This window comes from Piliocolobus tephrosceles, chromosome 6 (genome assembly GCF_002776525.5).
Source record: "Piliocolobus tephrosceles isolate RC106 chromosome 6, ASM277652v3, whole genome shotgun sequence".
In the NCBI taxonomy this organism is placed as follows: Eukaryota; Metazoa; Chordata; class Mammalia; order Primates; family Cercopithecidae; genus Piliocolobus; species Piliocolobus tephrosceles.
In genome coordinates, this window is record NC_045439.1 from 43,610,600 (window position 1) to 43,630,295 (window position 19,696).

General features: G+C 35.1%; 1 protein-coding gene across 2 annotated transcripts in view; it reads left to right on the forward strand.

Annotated features, from left to right (window-relative positions):
- KCNH5 (potassium voltage-gated channel subfamily H member 5) overlaps positions 1-19,696 on the forward strand; it is a 952,486-nt gene that overhangs the window by 23,584 nt on the left and 909,206 nt on the right. For both annotated transcript variants that reach the window (XM_031935711.1, XM_031935710.1), the window contains exons 2-3: positions 7,205-7,328; positions 17,719-17,825. In XM_031935711.1, coding sequence (XP_031791571.1) covers positions 7,205-7,328; positions 17,719-17,825 — 231 coding nt within the window. The remainder of the gene's footprint in view (positions 1-7,204; positions 7,329-17,718; positions 17,826-19,696) is intronic.

Sequence of the window (19,696 nt, forward strand, 5' to 3'; positions counted from 1 at the left end):
TTTTTTTTGAGATGGAGTCTCACTCTGTTGCCTAGGCTGGAGTGCGGTGGCATGATCTCGGTTCACTGCAACATCCACCTCCCAGGTTCAAGTGATTCTCCTGCTGCAGCCTCCTGAGTAGCTGGGATTACAGGTGCACACCACCACACCCAGCTAATTTTTGTATTTTTAGTAGAGACAGGGTTTTACCATATTGGACAGGCTCGTCTTGAACTCCTGACCTCGTGATCTGCCTGCCTCAGCCCCCCAAAGTGTTGGGATTACAGGCATGAGCCACTGTGCCTGGCCTATCTCAAGATATTTTTAAATTTCCCTTTCAAATTTCTTCCTTGACCCATTGGTTCCTTAGGAGTATATTGTTCAATTTCCACATATTTGTAAATTTTCTAAAATTCTTCATATTATTAATTTGTAGCATTATAACACTGTGGTCAGAAAAGATACTTTATATGATTTTAATTTTCTTAAATTTGTTAAGACCTACTTTGTGGCCTAAGAGTTGATCTATCCTGTAGAACATTCTGTGTTGAGAACTTCAACTTTCTGTAGTTTAGAAGAATATGTATTTTATTGTCTTTGGGTGGAATGTTTATATATGTATCTGTCAGGTCCATTTGGTTTAAAGTGTAGTTCAAATCCAATGTCTCATTATTGATTTTCTGTTGGGATGATTATATTGAAACTCCTGTATGCAGAGTTGGCATATAATTTATAATCCTGAGGAATATGTGATTCATATGAAAAGGCAAGGTTAGCATATATGGAATATTTAGAAAGGCATTACTTAATAAATTTTATGATATCAATTGTGTAAAAAGAGAACCCTGTAAAAATGTATTAGTTCATTTGCTTATTCATATAATCAACCATTAAATTAGCATTTACTATGTGTCAGGCACTATACTAGGCAATGAGAGATCAAATGTGAGCAAAAATCTACATGGGCTGTATCCCTATAGAGCTTATAATCCAACAGGCAGATATACATTAATTTTTTGTTTTTGAATTTTGAGACGCAGTTTTGCTCTGTTGCCCAGGCTGGAGTGCAGTGGCATGATCTTGGCTCATTATAACCTCCGCCTCCTGTGTGCCAGCTATTCTCCTGCCTCAGCCTCCCGGGTAGCTGGGACTACAGGAGTGCGCCGTTATGCCCAGCTAATTTTGTATTTTTAGTAGAGATGGAGTGTCACCATGTTGGCCAGACTGATCTCAATCTCCTGACCTCATGATTCACCTGCCTCAGCCTCCCAAAGTGCTGGGATTACAGATGTGAGTCACCGCGCCCTGCCAGATATACATTAATTAAGTCAAGACACAAATAGGTATAAAACTGCCATTGTGATAATGGCTGTGAGGGAGAGGTGCATCATGTCAAAAAATTATATAACAGGGATATGACCTCATCAGAGGTCAGGGAAAGATTCCCTGAGGTCATGTCAATTGAATTAAGATCTAAATAAATGTAGGTGACAACAAGGTGAGGAGGGAAAAGGAATGGTATTTAGGCAGAGATGATGGCAAGTAAAAATTCCTTATGGTGGGAGAGAACTTGGCTTTTACAAGAATATAAGAAAAGTCAATGAGGCTGTTGTAGGTGAGTATTGTAGGCAAGGGTCAGAGTGATGAGAACTGAGGTCAGGCAGACTTTGAAGTCATTGTGGGCCATGGAAAGGATTTGGGTGTTCTGAGAGCCAAAAGAAGGATGTTAAAGGAGGGAGGAAACACGATACAATTTCAGTTTAAAAAAAATCTTGTTTGGCTTCAGTATAAAAAATCCATTGAGGGAATCCTACAGAGGTTCTGAGTAAATCAGTTAGACAGTTACCTGAGTAGGCTAGGGAAGAGATGATAGAAGGTTAGAGTTGGGTGATGATCATGGAGGTGAAGAGAACTAGAGAGATTTGAAAGAGCTTTAGGAGATAAAAGTAATGCGGATGGTAATGAATTAGAGATGAGGGTAATGGGATAAATGTTGATTGATGGCTCCCAGATTACTGGCTGATAAGGTTGTATGGATAGTGGCCCCATTCTCTAAGACAGGAAACAGTGGGAAAGCACCTAATTTGAAGGATCAAAAAGTCATGATCATGTTATACTGAAGCACATTTAAGGTAACTAAGAAGAGAGGTCAAGTTTGGGTATCAAAATTGAGAGTTTATAGAAGAGGTTTGGTTTGGAGATATTCAATCATGAGTTACTGAATCAATGGACATAGGTAAGTGTATAAGAGTAAAGAAAGGAGAGGACTTAGGCACTAATGTATACTTATTGGTAAAGAATTGTGAGCCTGCAAAAAAAAAAAAATAGAGGCATGTTCAGAGAAACAAGTGAATGTTGTTCTGTGAAAACCAAGCATTGAGAGACTTTTAACAGGGGAATGGTTACCAACGCTTCTGAATTGTTATGAAATGAGTGAAAAGTGCCCTGTGAGCTTGGCGATAGGGAGAGGTTATTGGTGACTTGGCTGTCTTGGTGGAGTGGTGAGGGAAGAAGCTAAATAGGAGTGAGTTCAGTGAACAGGAGCTGAGGAGATGGAGCCAGTGAGAATAGGCAACTTGTATGGAAAGTTTGTCCTGTGAATGGTTGGAGACAGATATGGTAGCTGCCAGAGCAGATGTAGACTGAGTGGTATTCAGTGAACGTGGCATAGAAAACGTAGAGTTGAGATGATTCTGAAATGTTTTGATGGGCAAAGAGATGTTGGAAAAGTATTTTAATTGAATAGTGGGCAGCATGAATGAGCAGATTTTCGGAACATAATGAAGAGACTGACCTAACTACAGTAGTATAGACTTCAGGAATAATGGGAAACATGTTTGTACAGGTAGGGAAGGTGAGGCTGAATTTCAGAGGGCTTTGTTAGCCTTGGAAAGGATTTGAGATTTGATTATATAAACAGTTGGGATTGTTGATCTGGATGAAGAATGATAGGATATAGGAAGGGTTTCAGGGAGACAATTTAGCATTCGCCTAAACACCAGACTGAACATTGGGATGAGTTAAGGCAGGGATACCATGTAGCTGTATGGCCTGCCACAGTTATCTAGTCATGAAGTGGACAGCTTATGGATTAGAGAGGGTAAACTGACTTGGGCTAAGGGGAGAAAGAAAACAATATTTGATGGCCATATTAAAAATATTTATAGTTGATGCTATAAATAAAAGAAAACATCATTTATTTATAGAGGAATTTATGCTTTCTGAAGTACCTTTGCAGAAATTAGTTCATTTTGATCTCTAACTGCCCTAGGTACCACAGAAATGTAGTATTACCATCCTCATAACTAAGGTTAAGCTCAAGTATCATTGTTTTCCTAAAACTTCTGATTCTCTGGTCAGATGGAATTATCCATTGTCCTCTTTGTGTGTTTTTAAATTTTTTATGCAGCAAAATGCACAGATCTTAAATGTACAGTTGAATGAATTTTGACAATTGTATACACCTGTGTAACATATACCTCTATCAAGATAGAGAACAATTACATTTGCCAGAAAGTTCTTTTTTTCTTTTCTGTCACTTCTTCCACCATTCCCTTTAGAAATCATTGTTCTGGTCCCTAGCATCATATAATATTAGTTTTTCCTATATTTAAGCTTCATATTAATGAACTCAAACAGTATACCTACTTTAGTGGCTTGTTTCTTTTATAATGTTTTTGAGGTCATATTGTTGCATGTATCAGAAGTTTGTTCCATTTTAGAGCTGAGTAGTATTCCTTGTGTAAATATGGCACAATTTCTAATCCATCCTCTTCTTAATAGACATTTGCATTGCTTCCAGTTTTTGGCTACTATGAATAAACCTGATGTGAACATTTTCCTACAAGTCTTTTTGTAAACATATGTTTTCATTTCACTTGCACAAATACCTTGAAGTGAAATTTCTGGGTCATAGATACATATTTAACTTTACAAGAAACTGTTTTCCAAAGTGATCATACCATTTTGCATTATTACTAGCATTTTATAAAGAGCACCAGTTGTTCTTGATTCTCATCAACAATGTTGTATTGTTAGTCTTTAAAACTACTCTAGTAATTGAGCAGCAGTATATCATAGTGCTTTCAGTTCGTGTTTCCTGATGCCTGTTGATTGTAAGCATCTTATTCTTGTGCTCATTGGCTGTTGTTTATCTTTTTGGTGTGTGAAATGTCTGTTTAAGTTACTTGCTCATTTTGATACTTGGGTTGTTTGTTCTTTTGTAGGAATATTTTGTATTTTCTGGATTAGAGTTCTTTCTCAGATATCTGTAACATAAATATTTTCTCCCAGGCTGTAGGTTTCCACTTCATTTTCTTGAGAATGCCCTTGAATGAGTAGTTGACAGTAACGTTGATGATGCCTAATTTATCAACATTTTCTTTTATGGTGATTGCTGTATGAGACTTACATAAGAAATTTTGTCTTCCTCATGATTGCAAAGATTTCCTTCTATGTTTTCTTCTAGAAGGCTTATAATTTTCCCTTTTATATTTAGATCTATGACCCACTTCAAATTATTTTTGTGTGTGAGGTAGGGGTCATGTTTCAATTTTTGCTCATATTGATATCCAGTTGTTTCAATAAAATTAGTTGAAAAAGACTTTACCTATTCAGTTGTCTTGGCATCTTCGCAAAAAAACCATTGATATTGTATGTGAGGGCCTATTTCTGAACTCATTTTGTTTTATTGGTCTATTTGTCTGTCCTTACTCCATTTCCATATCATCTTAATTACTATAGTTGTAATTTCTCTAACTTTGTTCTAGTTTTTCATATTTTATTTTTAACTGCTTTAATTTGCATTTTCACAAACTTTTATAATTTTTCAATTTCCTCAAAAAAGTCTGTTGTCATTTTCATTGTGATTGTATTGAATCTATAGATCAATTTGCAGAAGATAGAACACTTTTTGATGTGGAACAAAAGAGCAAGAAACATATTCCTATTGTAGCTTGTTTATGTTTATCTCTCTTGTGGTTTACTGAGTTGCTAGTTTTCATTCTATTTGGAAAAATTTTATCTATCATATTGTCCGATAACATGTGTGCCCTCTTTTTTTTTGTTGTTGTTGTTGACTCAACTACATATATTTTAGATTGCTTGATATTGTCCCACAGAACATCTCTTCAATCTTTTTCTCTTTTACTTCAATTTGCAATAGCTTGTATCGTTGTGTTTTCAAATTGTTCTTTCTTTCTTAGTGTCCGATCTGCTGTTAAACCAATCCAACAAATTATTAATTTCAGAGATTGCATTATTTCTACCTATTGACTTCTCTTTCTATTGCCTACTTTTTCCATAGTAATTGTAGAGTTTTCCATTTCTTGCCTGTCTAATAATTTTTTATTGTTTCTGGGACATTATATCAATTCATTGTAGAGATTTGGGATTTCATTATTTTCCTCTGAGGAGAGTTACTTTTTTTTAATCAGGCAGTTAAATTACTGATGGATCACCTTGATCATGAAGAGACTTGATTTTTAGATTATTTTTTGTGTTTTGGTCTACTTTCTACATTTTTTATTTTAGTCCCAGGTCACATCTATTCATCCTATGATTTGTTTCTTACTCCTAATGCATGGCCTCCTGTGTTAAGATGGAAGGCTTGAGGTGTTTTTCAAGCTTCTCTAGCTTGATGGGACTTGAACTCTGAAATTCATCTGCTAGCTTTGGGGAGCTGGTGAAATTTCTATCTATCTCTTTAGCCCTTTACCATTGCTGTCTGCTGGATTCCTTATTGTCTCACCCTATGCCTACCCAGTTTAGGCCACAAGAAGGATTTGAGGTATATTATGCAGAGGGTTATCACTCCATCAATTAAAAGATTTCCCCAACTCCAAGTTGCTCTACCAGCCCCAAATTGTGACCTTTGACTCCTTACACTTGTAAGACACTTCTGCTTGAGCTCTTTCACACTATGAACTTTCCAAACTGGCAAGTGCTCTCAGGGGAATAGACAGTTAAATGACTATCTCAACTAATATAGCCTCTCTTTTTCAAGGGTTTATTTTTTCCAGTTTCTGCCTACTTTCGGTTGTTTCCTAGTGGCTTCAAACAGATTTTGTCTTTCATGTTTTGTCCCATGCTTCTTTATTTAGTATCTATTCTGGCAGTTGTATTTTGTTGTTATGTATTTGTTTTCAACAAATACTTTTATTGAGAGCAAAGGGTATGTTTTACTAATCTTTATTTTATCCCACTGTTTGACCCAGAGCAGTGACTTTTATACAGCAGCTACTTAGTAAATGTTGAATTGCATCATTATTTTTATGAAGACCAAGTATGAATGAGGATTTAAAGTCTTCTACTAAAAAGTTGTTATATTTTTAGTATACTATCCTGAGTATGAGTTCAAAAGAAATTTTCTTAGGTAAAATTTGGAAGCATAGTATTGCTTTAAACGTTTTTACTTTTAAATTATTTATATTAAAAATAAGTGTTCATTTATATATTTTAATATTATTTTAACTTTAATTCCTTTTAATGTTGACATATAACATGTGGTTTACAAAACTGCTAAAGTTTCTGCCTAATATGATTGGATTTTCAGTCATTTTATAGTAATTTATACAAAAGCAAACCTACTTTTCTGTGTAAAATAGAACAAAGATATCTCTGTTATTTAGAATACAGGTAGTTTCTAAATTATGTGTATTATGTGGTTGAAAATATCTTTGAATAATTTTAATTTAAAGGAAGACTTTTCAATTCTATTTTAAATTAGACTTTTCAAGATCAGTCTAATGGACAAAAAATTTGTTCCATCAAGTCAGCAATATATTAATATAATTTTTGAAGGGGTCATCCAATTTTCTTTTATTATCAACTTCAGTATTCTCAATTTGTAGGGAAGTGACTGTAGCCCTAATCTTAATAAGTTAACCAATTTTTAGGTGTAATTTATAGTCATTAACATTATTTAATACTAACTATACTTTTATTTCATAGCTTAGGGTATACTTTAATGCAAAGAAATATTATAAACTGGTTTCTTGTAAATGGAGTTTTTAGTTTGTATATAAATTCAGTATTTATTGCAGGTCTTATATGATGATCATGCAAAGCTGGTTATGTCAATTTCAAGAACAGATTATATTATTTGTACAATTACAAATCATAGTTTTATGTGTCCATCTTTATGAGTTTGCCTTTTTGATTACTTGAAATAAGTGAATTGTTGAATGAAGCTAAATAACCTCCTTTTTTCTCCCTTCTTCTTCAGAATCAAGTTTCTTACTGGGAAATGCCCAGATTGTGGATTGGCCTGTAGTTTATAGTAATGACGGTTTTTGTAAACTCTCTGGATATCATCGAGCTGACGTCATGCAGAAAAGCAGTACCTGCAGGTAACAGAATAGCTAAGTAACCTTTTCTGAAATTTAACACAAATCTGAATGTAATTAAAAGGCTTTAAGCTTACTTGGACTCCCATATACAAACTATAGAGTTAAAAATTATATTAGAATATTAGGGAGACTAAATCATCAATGGAAACATACAGCTTAAGAGCCATTGGTGAGAACTTTTGCCAAAATAAAAATTTTTGTATATCTGTGAGTTAATCAATTCATTCAATAAATATTATTTGATCACCTACCATGAGCCAGGAATAGTCTAGATGCTGAATTACACAGGAATGTCTTGTATCAGGGAACAACTTGTGGCATGTGATCTACAGCATCTCTGGAGCAACTAAATTGTCTTGAACAAAATAGAGTAAACACCACCTGGCCAAGTTAAACATGGTCCATGAGAATGTAAAGAACATAAAATAAAGCTCTTACATCCTGTGTAAGCCACATGTACTTGGTAATGGTACATTGTTTGACTCATGTACAGCAGAATCTGACATTTATATTATTATAATGGTTCTTTTAAAAAATATGCCATTTCTGTGAGCTTAAAGAGAATATTAAGAAAAAAGGGGATCAGAAAAAAGAAAAGGAAACTATATATAAGGAACTAATTTAGAACCCAAAACTTTTCACAATATTTCAGTAAGGCCAGATGGGATGTTTTTTCCATGAGTTAATTTTTCTTTAAAGCTCTCATTTAACTAAGCACTGAACCAAGTTATTTTAGAACTACAAGGGATCTGATTTTTTTTTCTAGGCCAAATCCTCTGTTTTTCAGATGAGAAAACTGAGGTAGAGCCATGTTAAGAGACTTGCCTAGAGAAATAGTGATTTATGTTTTCTACCCATTTATGCTGAGAAGCATGATATATATATGTGTGTGTGTGTGTGTCTGTGTGTGTGTGTGTGTGTGTGTATATATGTATATATATGTGTAATAGTTATATACATATACAGTTGACCCTGGAACAACACTAGTTTGAACAGTGTGGGTCACTTATAGGTTAATTTTTTCAACCAAATGTGATCAGAAATGTAGTATTAGAGAAATGCAGATCAAAAATACAATATTCAAGGGGATGTGAAACCCTTGTGTACAGAGGGCTGACTTTTTATATATGTGGGTTCCACAGGGCTAACTGCAGGACTTAAGTGTGCATGGATTTTGATATACGCAGTGATCCTGGAACCAATCCCCTGTGTATGACTTTCTCCCTCTCTATGTATATAACTGTATGTTTATCTGTGAATTAATCAATTCTTTCAATAAATAGTTTTTGATCACCTACCATCTACCATGAGCCAAGAATAGTCTAGGTGCTGAGTAATCAGAGGAACATGGATATCTGTATATGTACATAAACACAGAGAGAGAAAGGGAGAGAGAGAAAGTCATCCTTGGTATGCAGAAGGGATTGGTTCATGACTCTCTTTCCCTCTCTAGATATCCTTCATCATCATGAAAGATAGATATTTTATATTATACCATTGAGTTTAAACCTGACTGCACATAGCAATCACTTAAATAAGTTTTGTGAAACAGATTCCTACCCCGCTTAAACCTACTGAATTAGAATCAGTAGGTGATTCTGAAGTGGGTGGGTCAAGCAGGGAGTCAGTATTTTTAACCAACACTTAGATGATTCTGGTGCTTATCCAGGCTTGAGAAATAATCTGCTCAAACATTCTGTTCCTTAATCTATGCTCCTCTAGCCACCCTCATTTTTGCCTCTGCTGAAGGCATTCTCATATTCAGTCTTCATTCCCAGGTGTGGAAATTGGTAAATGGGAGTGATGAAAATCTGTGGCTTCTGGTTGAGAGGGTCCCTTTGCTAGCACTGATATCATTGGTCCGTATTAAGCATTGCTCCTCTCCTATCCCCCAGAAGGCAGTTTAAGTTAGAAAAAGCTGAGTTTCATGGTAGACCTTATCCTGTGGAACAGGTCCCTAGAGAGTTCCAGGAAACACAGATATACTCACACTCCCATTTCTTATTTTTGGACTGCTGACATCCCGTCTTCATGCCAGGTTTGTCTCAGATCTCATCTTCTACCTGAAGGTATTTATGATTCCCTAAACAAGACAGGTTTTTCCCTTCTCTGATTCCTCATAATTTCTTGTGTATATTTCTGTTGGCATCATCATTTGCCCTTAAACTAACTCGCCTTATCCCTTGGGTTTTTATTCTTATTGCTTTATTGCTTTTGTTGCCATTTTTGAGAAGTACTGCTCTTCATATCTGGATCTATTTTAAGTCCTGCTCTCATCCCTTCTTGTGTCCCATGTATCTGCCCTATCCTTGGCCTATTTTCTTTGCCAAGTACAATTTTTCCTACAAAGGATTCATGAAGAAAATAAGTGCTGGTATGTTATATTAGTTCTTTGCTCCTATGAAAGAGCTGCCTTTCTTCTCCTAACACAAGTACCACAAGTACCAGATTGTAAGTGCCTTAAAAGTAGGGACTCCATCTTGCTCACTTTTCTATGTACAACAGAACACAAGACAGTGTCTTATGTCAGTATTTATTGAAGTAGATGGCTTGTTTTGCAATAAACCCTAACCTAGGTCTCACATGCTCTGGATAGCATACTGTTATTTCTTGTATTTCATCCTGTGTTATGACACGAGGTGGGAGAGTTTTGGATTATACCATGCTTTTTAACTGCATAAAAAAGTATTTGAGTCTTTCTCCAAATTGTCTTTACTTATCAGAGACAGTGTTTTCAAATGATCATGTTCTTAATGTAAACAATTATTACTTACTTGCATAAAATGCCAGATATGTTTTGTTAACCTAAAAATTGCAACCAGTTTAATGCCCTCACAGAACAATGAAGACTAGCATCTGATATATGAACAAATGTCTGACCTTTATCAGTTTTTCTTGGAAGCATGATTTATTTTAATGTGCTCTTCTTTTAAACTTCCTTATTCTCTTTTAAAATTAGACTATATCCATTTTATGTTTGCTGTAGCATTATTTAGAAGACTGAAGACCTGGAAGTAATCAAAATATCCAGTAGTAGAAGTTTATCTACATCATATGTTGCATATACTGGAAGGAAAGTGACACTGGAAAAAACTAACAACACATTATCAAGTTAAAAAAAAGTCTAAAACAAAACAAAACAACAAACCCAAAACCACCCCCCCAAGCAGTTTATAAAACAGTGTTTGCATCATGACTCACATTCTTTTACATATAGCTTTTCTCCCATTTCTTGAATAAATCCAGAAAAGCCTTTAAATGTGAGATACAAAATAACAGAGAGAGAAAAGAAGAAAATTACATGCACATTTAGAAACACAGGGTTGATGGCTAAAAGTTATTATAGTATTTGGAATTACTGACTTATAAGTGAATGTGGAGATAAGTATTTGACACTGAGAATATCCTTGTAAATAATTTAAAAAATTTTGCTTATCATAATAAGTTTTTAGACAGACGTAAGAGAATAAGAAGCTACAAAGCGGTGAGCTTCATTTTATATGGGAAAATACAATCTTTGACACTATATATCTCAGAAAAAAGAATCATTTTTGTATACAACTTGCATTAGATGAATTAAAGTCTATAGGATTAAAGTGACAACTAGGTAAATTATTACATGCCATAGTTTTAAATATCCAAAAGTGAATTGTTTTATGGTAAAATAGAAAACATATTAATTTGTGTTGTTATAATATCAAGAGGCTAATATTTCTTTCTTCTGTTTTCTTATCTTTTTTCTTCTTTGTCCTTCTCAACCCCTCCCATGCTAGACCAGACACACAGAATCAAATTAAACATAGTCCTCAGTTTGTCACAATATTATCATTTTGCTCTCTCTAAGCAAGGCCTCTCTTTATTTTATTTCATTTTTTTCCTTTTATTTCTTTTCCCTTTCATCCCATCTCACTTCTTCTTTTTAAGATTATTCATTCTAGAGTGTGTTTATTGTATACCTTTCTATGTGTCTTCTGCTTGTTTATTAAATATGTGTATTCTGGAAATGATATTGCTTTGCATATGTTGGTTTTAAAGATCTATTTAATTCCTACCACACTGTAGTATTTATGGTTTCTTACTCTTTTCATTCACCGTTATGTTTTTAGACTTCTTTGTGTCAACATATGATGATCTATGCATCATATCTGATTGTTGTCTAATGTTCTAGTGTCTTCACAGCCTTCGTTCTATTTATACATTCTATTAGTCCTGGAATCTAACTTTGACACTTTGCTACCTCAAACAATTTGGAAATAAGCATCCTCCTACACATCTTCTTGTGGCCCTGTGTGAGAAGTTTTCTATCTCTATCCCCAGAAATGGGATTGCTGGATAATAGAATATATGCAGAGTTTGTAAATTCACTGCTGTGAGATTGTTGCCCAGAGTAACCTTCTGTTTCCATTCTCAGCAGCCATTAGTGAGGGTTCTAGTTTTCCTACATCTTTGCTATGTCATAATAGTACTGAAATTCCTATTTGAAAATATCTGATGTGTGTTAGGTATTGTCTCATTTTTGTTTTAGCTAAAATTATGACACTATAACACTTTCGGATACCTAGGAACTTCAAACGTTGTCCATTTTACTGTGGACATTGCATTTTCCACGCCTTTGGACTGTTTTCCTGTTTACTGGAGGACATGAAAAGTATTGCATGTTTAAAACAGATTATAGACTTTGGGAGAATGACATTTAAAAGCATGTGATCTTATCTCATGACCTGTAGAAGCTCTGACATTTGGGATATGCTGTCATAGATTAGGTAGGAACCACTTTAGCATTCTACTTCTAATTAACCTGAAACTTTTAAGAGCCTATTCTGCTGTCGTTTTTTGTTTTTGCTTTGGATAGAGGGGTGAGAAGAACAATCAGGTAGTTAGGTAGGCAGGATTGAGGGGTAGATAGATGCTCTCAAATGCATTTTTTTGAAAGGCCATTTACAATCTCTTATCCAACCCCATCAAGTTAGACAATGAGTCAGAGATATTAGAAACACTTTATTGGACAGATCTCACAGCAGTTTTATGAACACAAGATTATCTCAGCAGCTACCAAGAGCATGTGACAGGTGATGGATGCCAGTCAGTCTGGCTCCATTTGGCTGAGGGCTGTGCTTCTCTTGATGAAACTGATGAAAAGTATTGAAGGGCAGAGGTGCCTTGGTGATATCAGTCTCCAAAGGTTAGAGATATACAGTGCTATCCCTGTTTTTCCTTAACTACATGTCATGGATCAACCATTTATTTATTCCAGTGAAATCCTTTGAACACCATATAAATCAATGGGTTGTGAAACCTTTTGGTTATGATCCTCTGTATAAAGGAATGTCTTTGATATATTCCAAAACTACCTCTTTCAGATTTTGAAAACTGTATTTATTTTTTATTTTTTGAGACAGAGTTTCTCTCTTTTTGCCCAGGCTAGAGTACAATGGTGCGATCTTGGCTCACTGCAACCTCCGCCTCCTGCGTTCAAGTTATTCTCTTGCCTCAACCTCCCAAGTCGATGGGGTTATAGGCGCCCACCACCACACCTGGCTAATTTTGTATTTTAATGGAGATGAGGTTTCACCTGGCCAGGCTGGTCTCGAACTCCTGACCTCAGGTGATCCGCCTGCCTCGGCCTCCCAAAGTGCTGGGATTATAGGTGTGAGCCACTGCGCCTGGCTGAAAACTGTATTCTTATTTGTTTTCAATTTTTCCTGCTTAACTTTCCTTCTCTCAGGCTTTCTCTTTGCAGATCTCAGTCCACCTCTCATTAACATTTATGATTCTATGGTTGTGGCCAGTTCTGAGCTGGAGACCACATTTACCCACTGCGTTAAGGCTATCTGTGTTGCTTTTTTTTGATGAAGCATTTGCTAATCTGTGAACTACAGCCTGCTGATAATATTACCCTGTACTATGGTGACTGAATGTTTGTTGCATTTTAGTCTAGACACACTGTTGTACATTTAGCAGAGTAAGAGAAATTGGTAGAACTCATGATTAGGTTATGTTTTCTTCAGAGTTGTAAGATTCTTTTCTCCTTTGGAAGTCTTTCCATCATTATAGCCATTCTTACTGCTAGGTATTATAATGAGGCTTGTTTGTGAGATTTTGATAGCAGAGCAAGGGATCCAAGAATAAGTAAATCCTGCTACAAGCCCAAACCACCTGTTCTTCAAAGTTTTCTAGGTCAGATACACATGAAAGATAACTGCTAGATGCCTAGGCGAGTGGTTATGGCCTAGAACAGGCCTGAAGAAAACTTATTCCTTATTCCCAAGATGAAACCAGTCAGTTGTGTGACAAGAAAAGTGGCCAGATTGTACAGGAGCAGGTTCTGAGTGAGTGTTTGCTTCAACCTCATGAGCTTGTGAAGAAAGAAGATTCACAGAACCATGCGCATCTCCCTTTAAGACACAGTGATCCTGCCTTTTGGAAAGCATGGTTCCTGGAGAATCCTGGAGAAGCTAGAGAGTGAGGCTGGGATTGGGAAGGGGCCTTCTAATCCCATCCATACATTCCAGTCATATTTCAGCCATTGTGTAACACGTTATAATTTGTAACTTTATTTGCATTATCCGTTTGTCATGCTTTGAGTTATATTATTATTGTCATCATTTTACTGATGAAGAAACTATGGATCAGAGAGGATACAAGACTTGCCCATAAATTATCCAGTTTGTAAGTGGTCCTCCAAATACAAAAGTCCTCTGTTATACCATGACTGCCCAATATTATAACAGAGATATAGATTGCTTCTGTGAATCCAATTTTGTTTGCCTTTCAATAAAGGAACAGTGCAGTAGTTCATTTATAATTACCAAGGAGGAGCTTGGCATCCTTTGTAAGAGAGCAAGTGGAAGTTTTATAATTTTAAAAATATTTCCATTACATATTCCTTGAGGGTATTTAGTAGAAGATATGAAAACTATGTAAAATTATTATATATGGTTTCTAAAGCCTGTTGATTACTATTTCTATAATTTGTGACCCCTCAAATTCCATTAACCATTCAAAGACTGCATTGAGCTTCACTCATCCTGAGTCAGGCTTCAGGAACTGTGTTAAAATATTTCAGCATTCACATGTGACAGAGTCAAGCAAATCAACAAATGTGCCGTACCCATAGAGAACGGGGAGTCATTGATTTATCAGTATGGCTTGGACAACTTTGGATGAAAATACTTTCAGAGATTGAATTAACCTCCAGAACACTTGCCTTGGGAGGATAGTACATTTCCGACATTCTTTATACTCTGTTTTCAAATACCTCTTATTATTTAACTGCTACATTTCGCCCCTTCAAATACATGTTCTGTCACTGGAAATATGTGGTATAATAAATGAAAAATCCGAGTGGAACAATGTAAGAAATGAAAGATTATGTTTTAAAAACAGTATTCGGATTTTAATAATATAGGATTATTTTTCTTAAGTGCCTTTATTTTCCTAGGATAAGTGATGTTAGCATTGGAAGGACTTAACCAATGGAGGCGTATTGTGAATTTTTAATAGCTTATTTAAAAATTACTTGTTTGTTTTTTCTTCTCTTCAGAATTTTAGTTGCATCAGACCTGTGTTGCATTTTTTCTTAGTTGGTGTTATTAAACCAATCCCTCAAAGAGCTTCTTTTTTAAAATTTGAGTTGTAACTTACTTTTAAATCTTATTAGAGTTAATTTTTGATAATTTTTATCCTAGTTGCTTATTGTATTATAAATTCTTTCTTATTGTTTCTGTTGGCGAATTGTGAATATTATGTTTCAGTTTATTGAACCATAGACACCTGTCATTTAGTAGCAGCGTGAAATGGTTTTTCTTTCTTTTAAGGCTACAAACATTTACTTAGTTTATTGCCCTTATCTTGAATTTTAAAATGTTTCTGCTTTATTAAGATTCTTTAATTGAAAATAACAGTTAGTAAAAAACTGATTAAAAAAGTTCACTTGTCTATAAAACTATTATGTACAGTATAAATCTAATTTTTTTGGGGGAGAGGAGTTGCTTTATGTTCTTTAGCTGAATAATTTTAATTTAATTGTAATGCCTTCAAGAGATTTTTATAAAACTCACAAGAGCTGAAATTTCAGCTCTGACAGGAACACTGGCTTTTCAATGCCAGCTTGCAGGTGTGCTCTGAGGTTGCCTGTGTTAGTCTAGATATAAGATATGGAATTAAGAGTCTGTCATTTTATTCTGAGATTTTTTACTTATTTTGTTATTTTAATGACAAATAAAATTTTTCTTTTTAAATTAAATATATTAAAAATGAAGGATTCAGATTTCTCAGTGCTTGGACAATCTGCCTTATCTACTTTCATTTCTTAGTTTCTAGAATTCTAGTTGCTTAGGTTGGTGTTTATAGAAGGCGGGCTTGAGTTATCGTGTAATTTCCAGTTGTAATGTGGTGCTACTATTGGGTCCTGTGTGTCATTACTGAATCTTGCTGATAAACTATGCCTTTTAGGTTGTAAATTTTATTGATTGATAATTTCAGGTGCAGATTTTCCATGAAGATAATGAATCTGAACCTTCAGGGGCCCTCATTTGAGTACATGTCTTTCGAGGCTCTGCTCTTAATCTTATTTTATAATTTTCTATTCTTTTTCTTAAGGAGGGCTCCACAGATTGTATAAGCTTCAGCCTCCACCACACTTTGGATCTGCCTCTGGTCAATATGTGAACTCTTTGAAAACTGAAAGAAAAGCAATAACAAAGATAAACATTTGATCTTTCAAAATCTTAGTTAAGGTATTCAGTAATGCCACATTTTCTTTCCTGGTGGAAGAAATGGTCTGGACAGTCATACCGATCAGCAGAACTGTGGATCTAAAACCAGATGTACAACTGATGATTTTGAAAGCATTGAGAATGGAGTTTTAGAGGCATGTAGTTACTGAGTGAGTTCTGTTATTTAGATAATCAGACTTTTGCCAAGGTTCTCTTAGAAAAATAGAGAATGTCAAACATTGGAAAGTTTTTGTGGAATATAGACATTCATTCCTTAATCTGTATTTTGTATGTTCCTCTAACAACTGTAATAATGTATGATTTTTTTCAAGATGCCAGCTTTACTTCCCTCCCGCTAGCCACACTTGTACCTGTCTTAAGGAAATCTCCTGAAATGATGAGAATGTCAATGCATTATATGTATAATATGCAATCCTCACTTTATTATGATAGTATGGAAACATAACAAGGTATATGCAAGCTGAAACCACATAATAACGATCTTAATACTCAATAAAAATTATGATTGTTTTAGCATCTTTAAAAATGTTTGTCAAAACATTAAAAATTCTCTTATTGTTGGTTATCAATGAAGGGAGCTGAATATAATAGTAAAACTCATATTTATGTAGTATACTGTGATTTTGAACATCAGAAACATTGAGAACGGGGGAGTGTTTTATTTATTCTTTAAAAACTTATCACAAGTCATTTGAACAATATTTGCCTTTTCAGAATATAACTTTCTGTATAAAGGCAGCATCTTTTCTATCTCCTCAAAAATTGTCACCCTCCTTTCTAAGTTAGAATTAATTTCAAATATTTTATTCTTCCACTTTTACTATTGTGAGCAACGTACTAGAGCTCCTTTAATGAGGAGCTTTTGTTTGTTTCTTTGTTTTTGAACTGGTGTCACCTCCTCTGGGAAACCTTCATCCTTTTTGTTACAACCACTTTCCTCATTTATATTGATGAGTTCACCTTCACTAAGTCCTTTTGGCTGCATAGCTAGAGTCTCCCAAATGGCAGCAGTATCAACATTTCCATGGTCACCGATTTCTCTTATAACTTCTTTTATGTTCAATTTGAATTCCACTTCCAACATTATTATTTGTCATTTCTTTGGTGGACTTTAATTTTTGTTGGCTACTTACTGCTTTTGATTATCCATTTTTGTAAAATGTCACGTAGGTTTATCACTGAGAGACAAGGAGGCAATATGACTACATGCTTTTCTGTCTGTGCGTGAACTGAATAACAGCTGTGCTGTTACCAATACTGACAGAATTTGAAAGAAGTGATGTGATCAGTGACTAGTTGTGAAGGTGCATCTGTTATTTTCTAGTGATTTGTAGACTGAAGATCAAGCAGCAAAGCTTGCGCTTTGTGCAATTACTCGGTTAACATACTGTGGTAACTGAAATTTGAACTGTGTTGTGGAATTGGTGTAATTTAACTAAACCATAGTGACTGAAATCTGTGCATGCAGGAACTGTGTAAAGCAAGAACTGCCTCTCATGATTTGAATATTTTAGTTCATTGTGGAGGAGCAACATTATGTTTTGTAACCACATTTGACTATTTAATCAAAGACAACTATATGATTTTCGTAGCGTTTGAAAGGCAACACAAAAGTGAAATCGATTGTTTCTTTTTCTCCCCCCCCCCTCCAGTTTTATGTATGGGGAATTGACTGACAAGAAGACCATTGAGAAAGTAAGGCAAACTTTTGACAACTATGAGTCAAACTGCTTTGAAGTTCTTCTGTACAAGAAAAACAGTAGGTATCTCAATTATTAATAAGATGTGCCAACTCTTTATTAATATTACGTTTGGTAAGTCAGTGGAGCTAAAATGTAGAAAGCATGTAAAACTTCTATTGCTTCTTTTCTTGGCAGGGGCAGAGGTTGCTGGTGAAATTAGATAATAAAATTAATAAATAATTCTACCTATGGAAAGCAACCTTTTGAGGAATGGAAGAAAAATGAGATGCATCCTAAATATGACTTTCATATCAGGAGCACAACATTTTGTAATTAATACTTATAATAAAGATCCTATAATTATGTGACAACAACTAAAATTGACAGATACATGTATTAATTTCTTCTTATGGTTAAAGAAAATGGTAATTGCTAACACTGGATATGTGGAATTACGTTTCAACACAAACACAGGCAATGTGAATATGTGGTAGCTACTTGAGAGGAATCTCTACCAATACAGCCTTTTGCCAGCCTGAGACTCTTTTGTGAGAAAGCCTAGTAGAAAGTAGTCATTGTTCTCAGAACAGATCATTCACATTTGGTAAATTTGTATTGATGGTTGGGAACTTTCTCTGGCATGAGATTTGTATGTGGTAAGGTATTATATAATGACATAATATCTCATGATATAGACTTTCCATCAGAGTTTGGAGGGAAAAAACCAACCCAACAAAAACCAAGTGTACTCAACAACTCAGTCTCCTTTCTAATTCACTTTATTTGCATGGTTACTTACTTTTATCTTTTTGCTGTTTCCACAAATTTTTCTTTCTTTCTTTTTTCAAATGAACAGTCACTTCATAAGATGAGTCAGTTTATTTATTGCTAATAGCAGATGATAGCAAAGTCCATTATTATCTTTGATGGAAATTGATGGTTACTAAATTCTTCCCAAGTTTGGAAAACATTCTCGCTTCAACAGGCAATGTCTGTTCCATGTTCAGTGCCTGTTGGATCTTGTGGAGCATAATTTATCCTGTCCATTTACTTGAAACATTTTTTATCTGTGGAATATTTGGAATTAAAATTTGATTTCCCTTTTTATTAGTAGACTAATAAAGGAATAACAGTGTTAGGCATTGCCTCAAAGTAGTGCACTTGATAATGGAAATATTTGTGTTTAGTAATTTTATTTAAGCAATGGCTTATCTTATCTTTCATTTTACATCAAGGCCAAAGAGATATTTCAGTTTGAAGTCATAGCTAAATGTCAGCTGGCTTGTCACCTAGAAAACAATCCCTTCTGAATGGTCAGCTCTGTCCCCTGCAAGAGAAAAGGCAGCTGTAGGAATGGTCAGCTCTGTCCTCTGCAAGAGAAAAGGCAGGCTGTAGGAATGGTCAGCTTTGTCCTCTGCAAGAGAAAAGGCAGGCTGTAGGTGCTTTCTGAGTCTTTTTTGCCAGGTCTAAATACATATTGATAATTTGTAGGAGACCTGTATACCAAAAAACCCTTCATTTTCATATGGTTTGTTAACTCTTCAATAATTTAGATATGTACTCCAAATTTAGCAAATAATGTAAGAATATTCCCTATAACTAAGGTCTTTCACTCTCTGACATTTAAACAAAAATAAACAAACATTTGCCTGACTTTAAAGCCCCAAAGACGAGTCCATAGTTTCTGAGTTTCTCAAAAAATATCTTAGTGAAGCCTAGGTGACATAGCAAGACCCTGCCTCTTCGAAAAAAGAAAAGCTGGGCATGAAGGCACATGCCTGTAGTCCCAGCTACTCACAGGAGGCTGAGGCAGGTAGATCGCTTGGGCTCAGGAGTTCGAGGTTGCAGTGAGCTATGATTGTGCTACTGTATTCCAGCCTGGGTAACAGAGCAAGACCCTGTAATGACAACCACCACAACAAAATATCTTAGTGGAATTTCTGTTTAT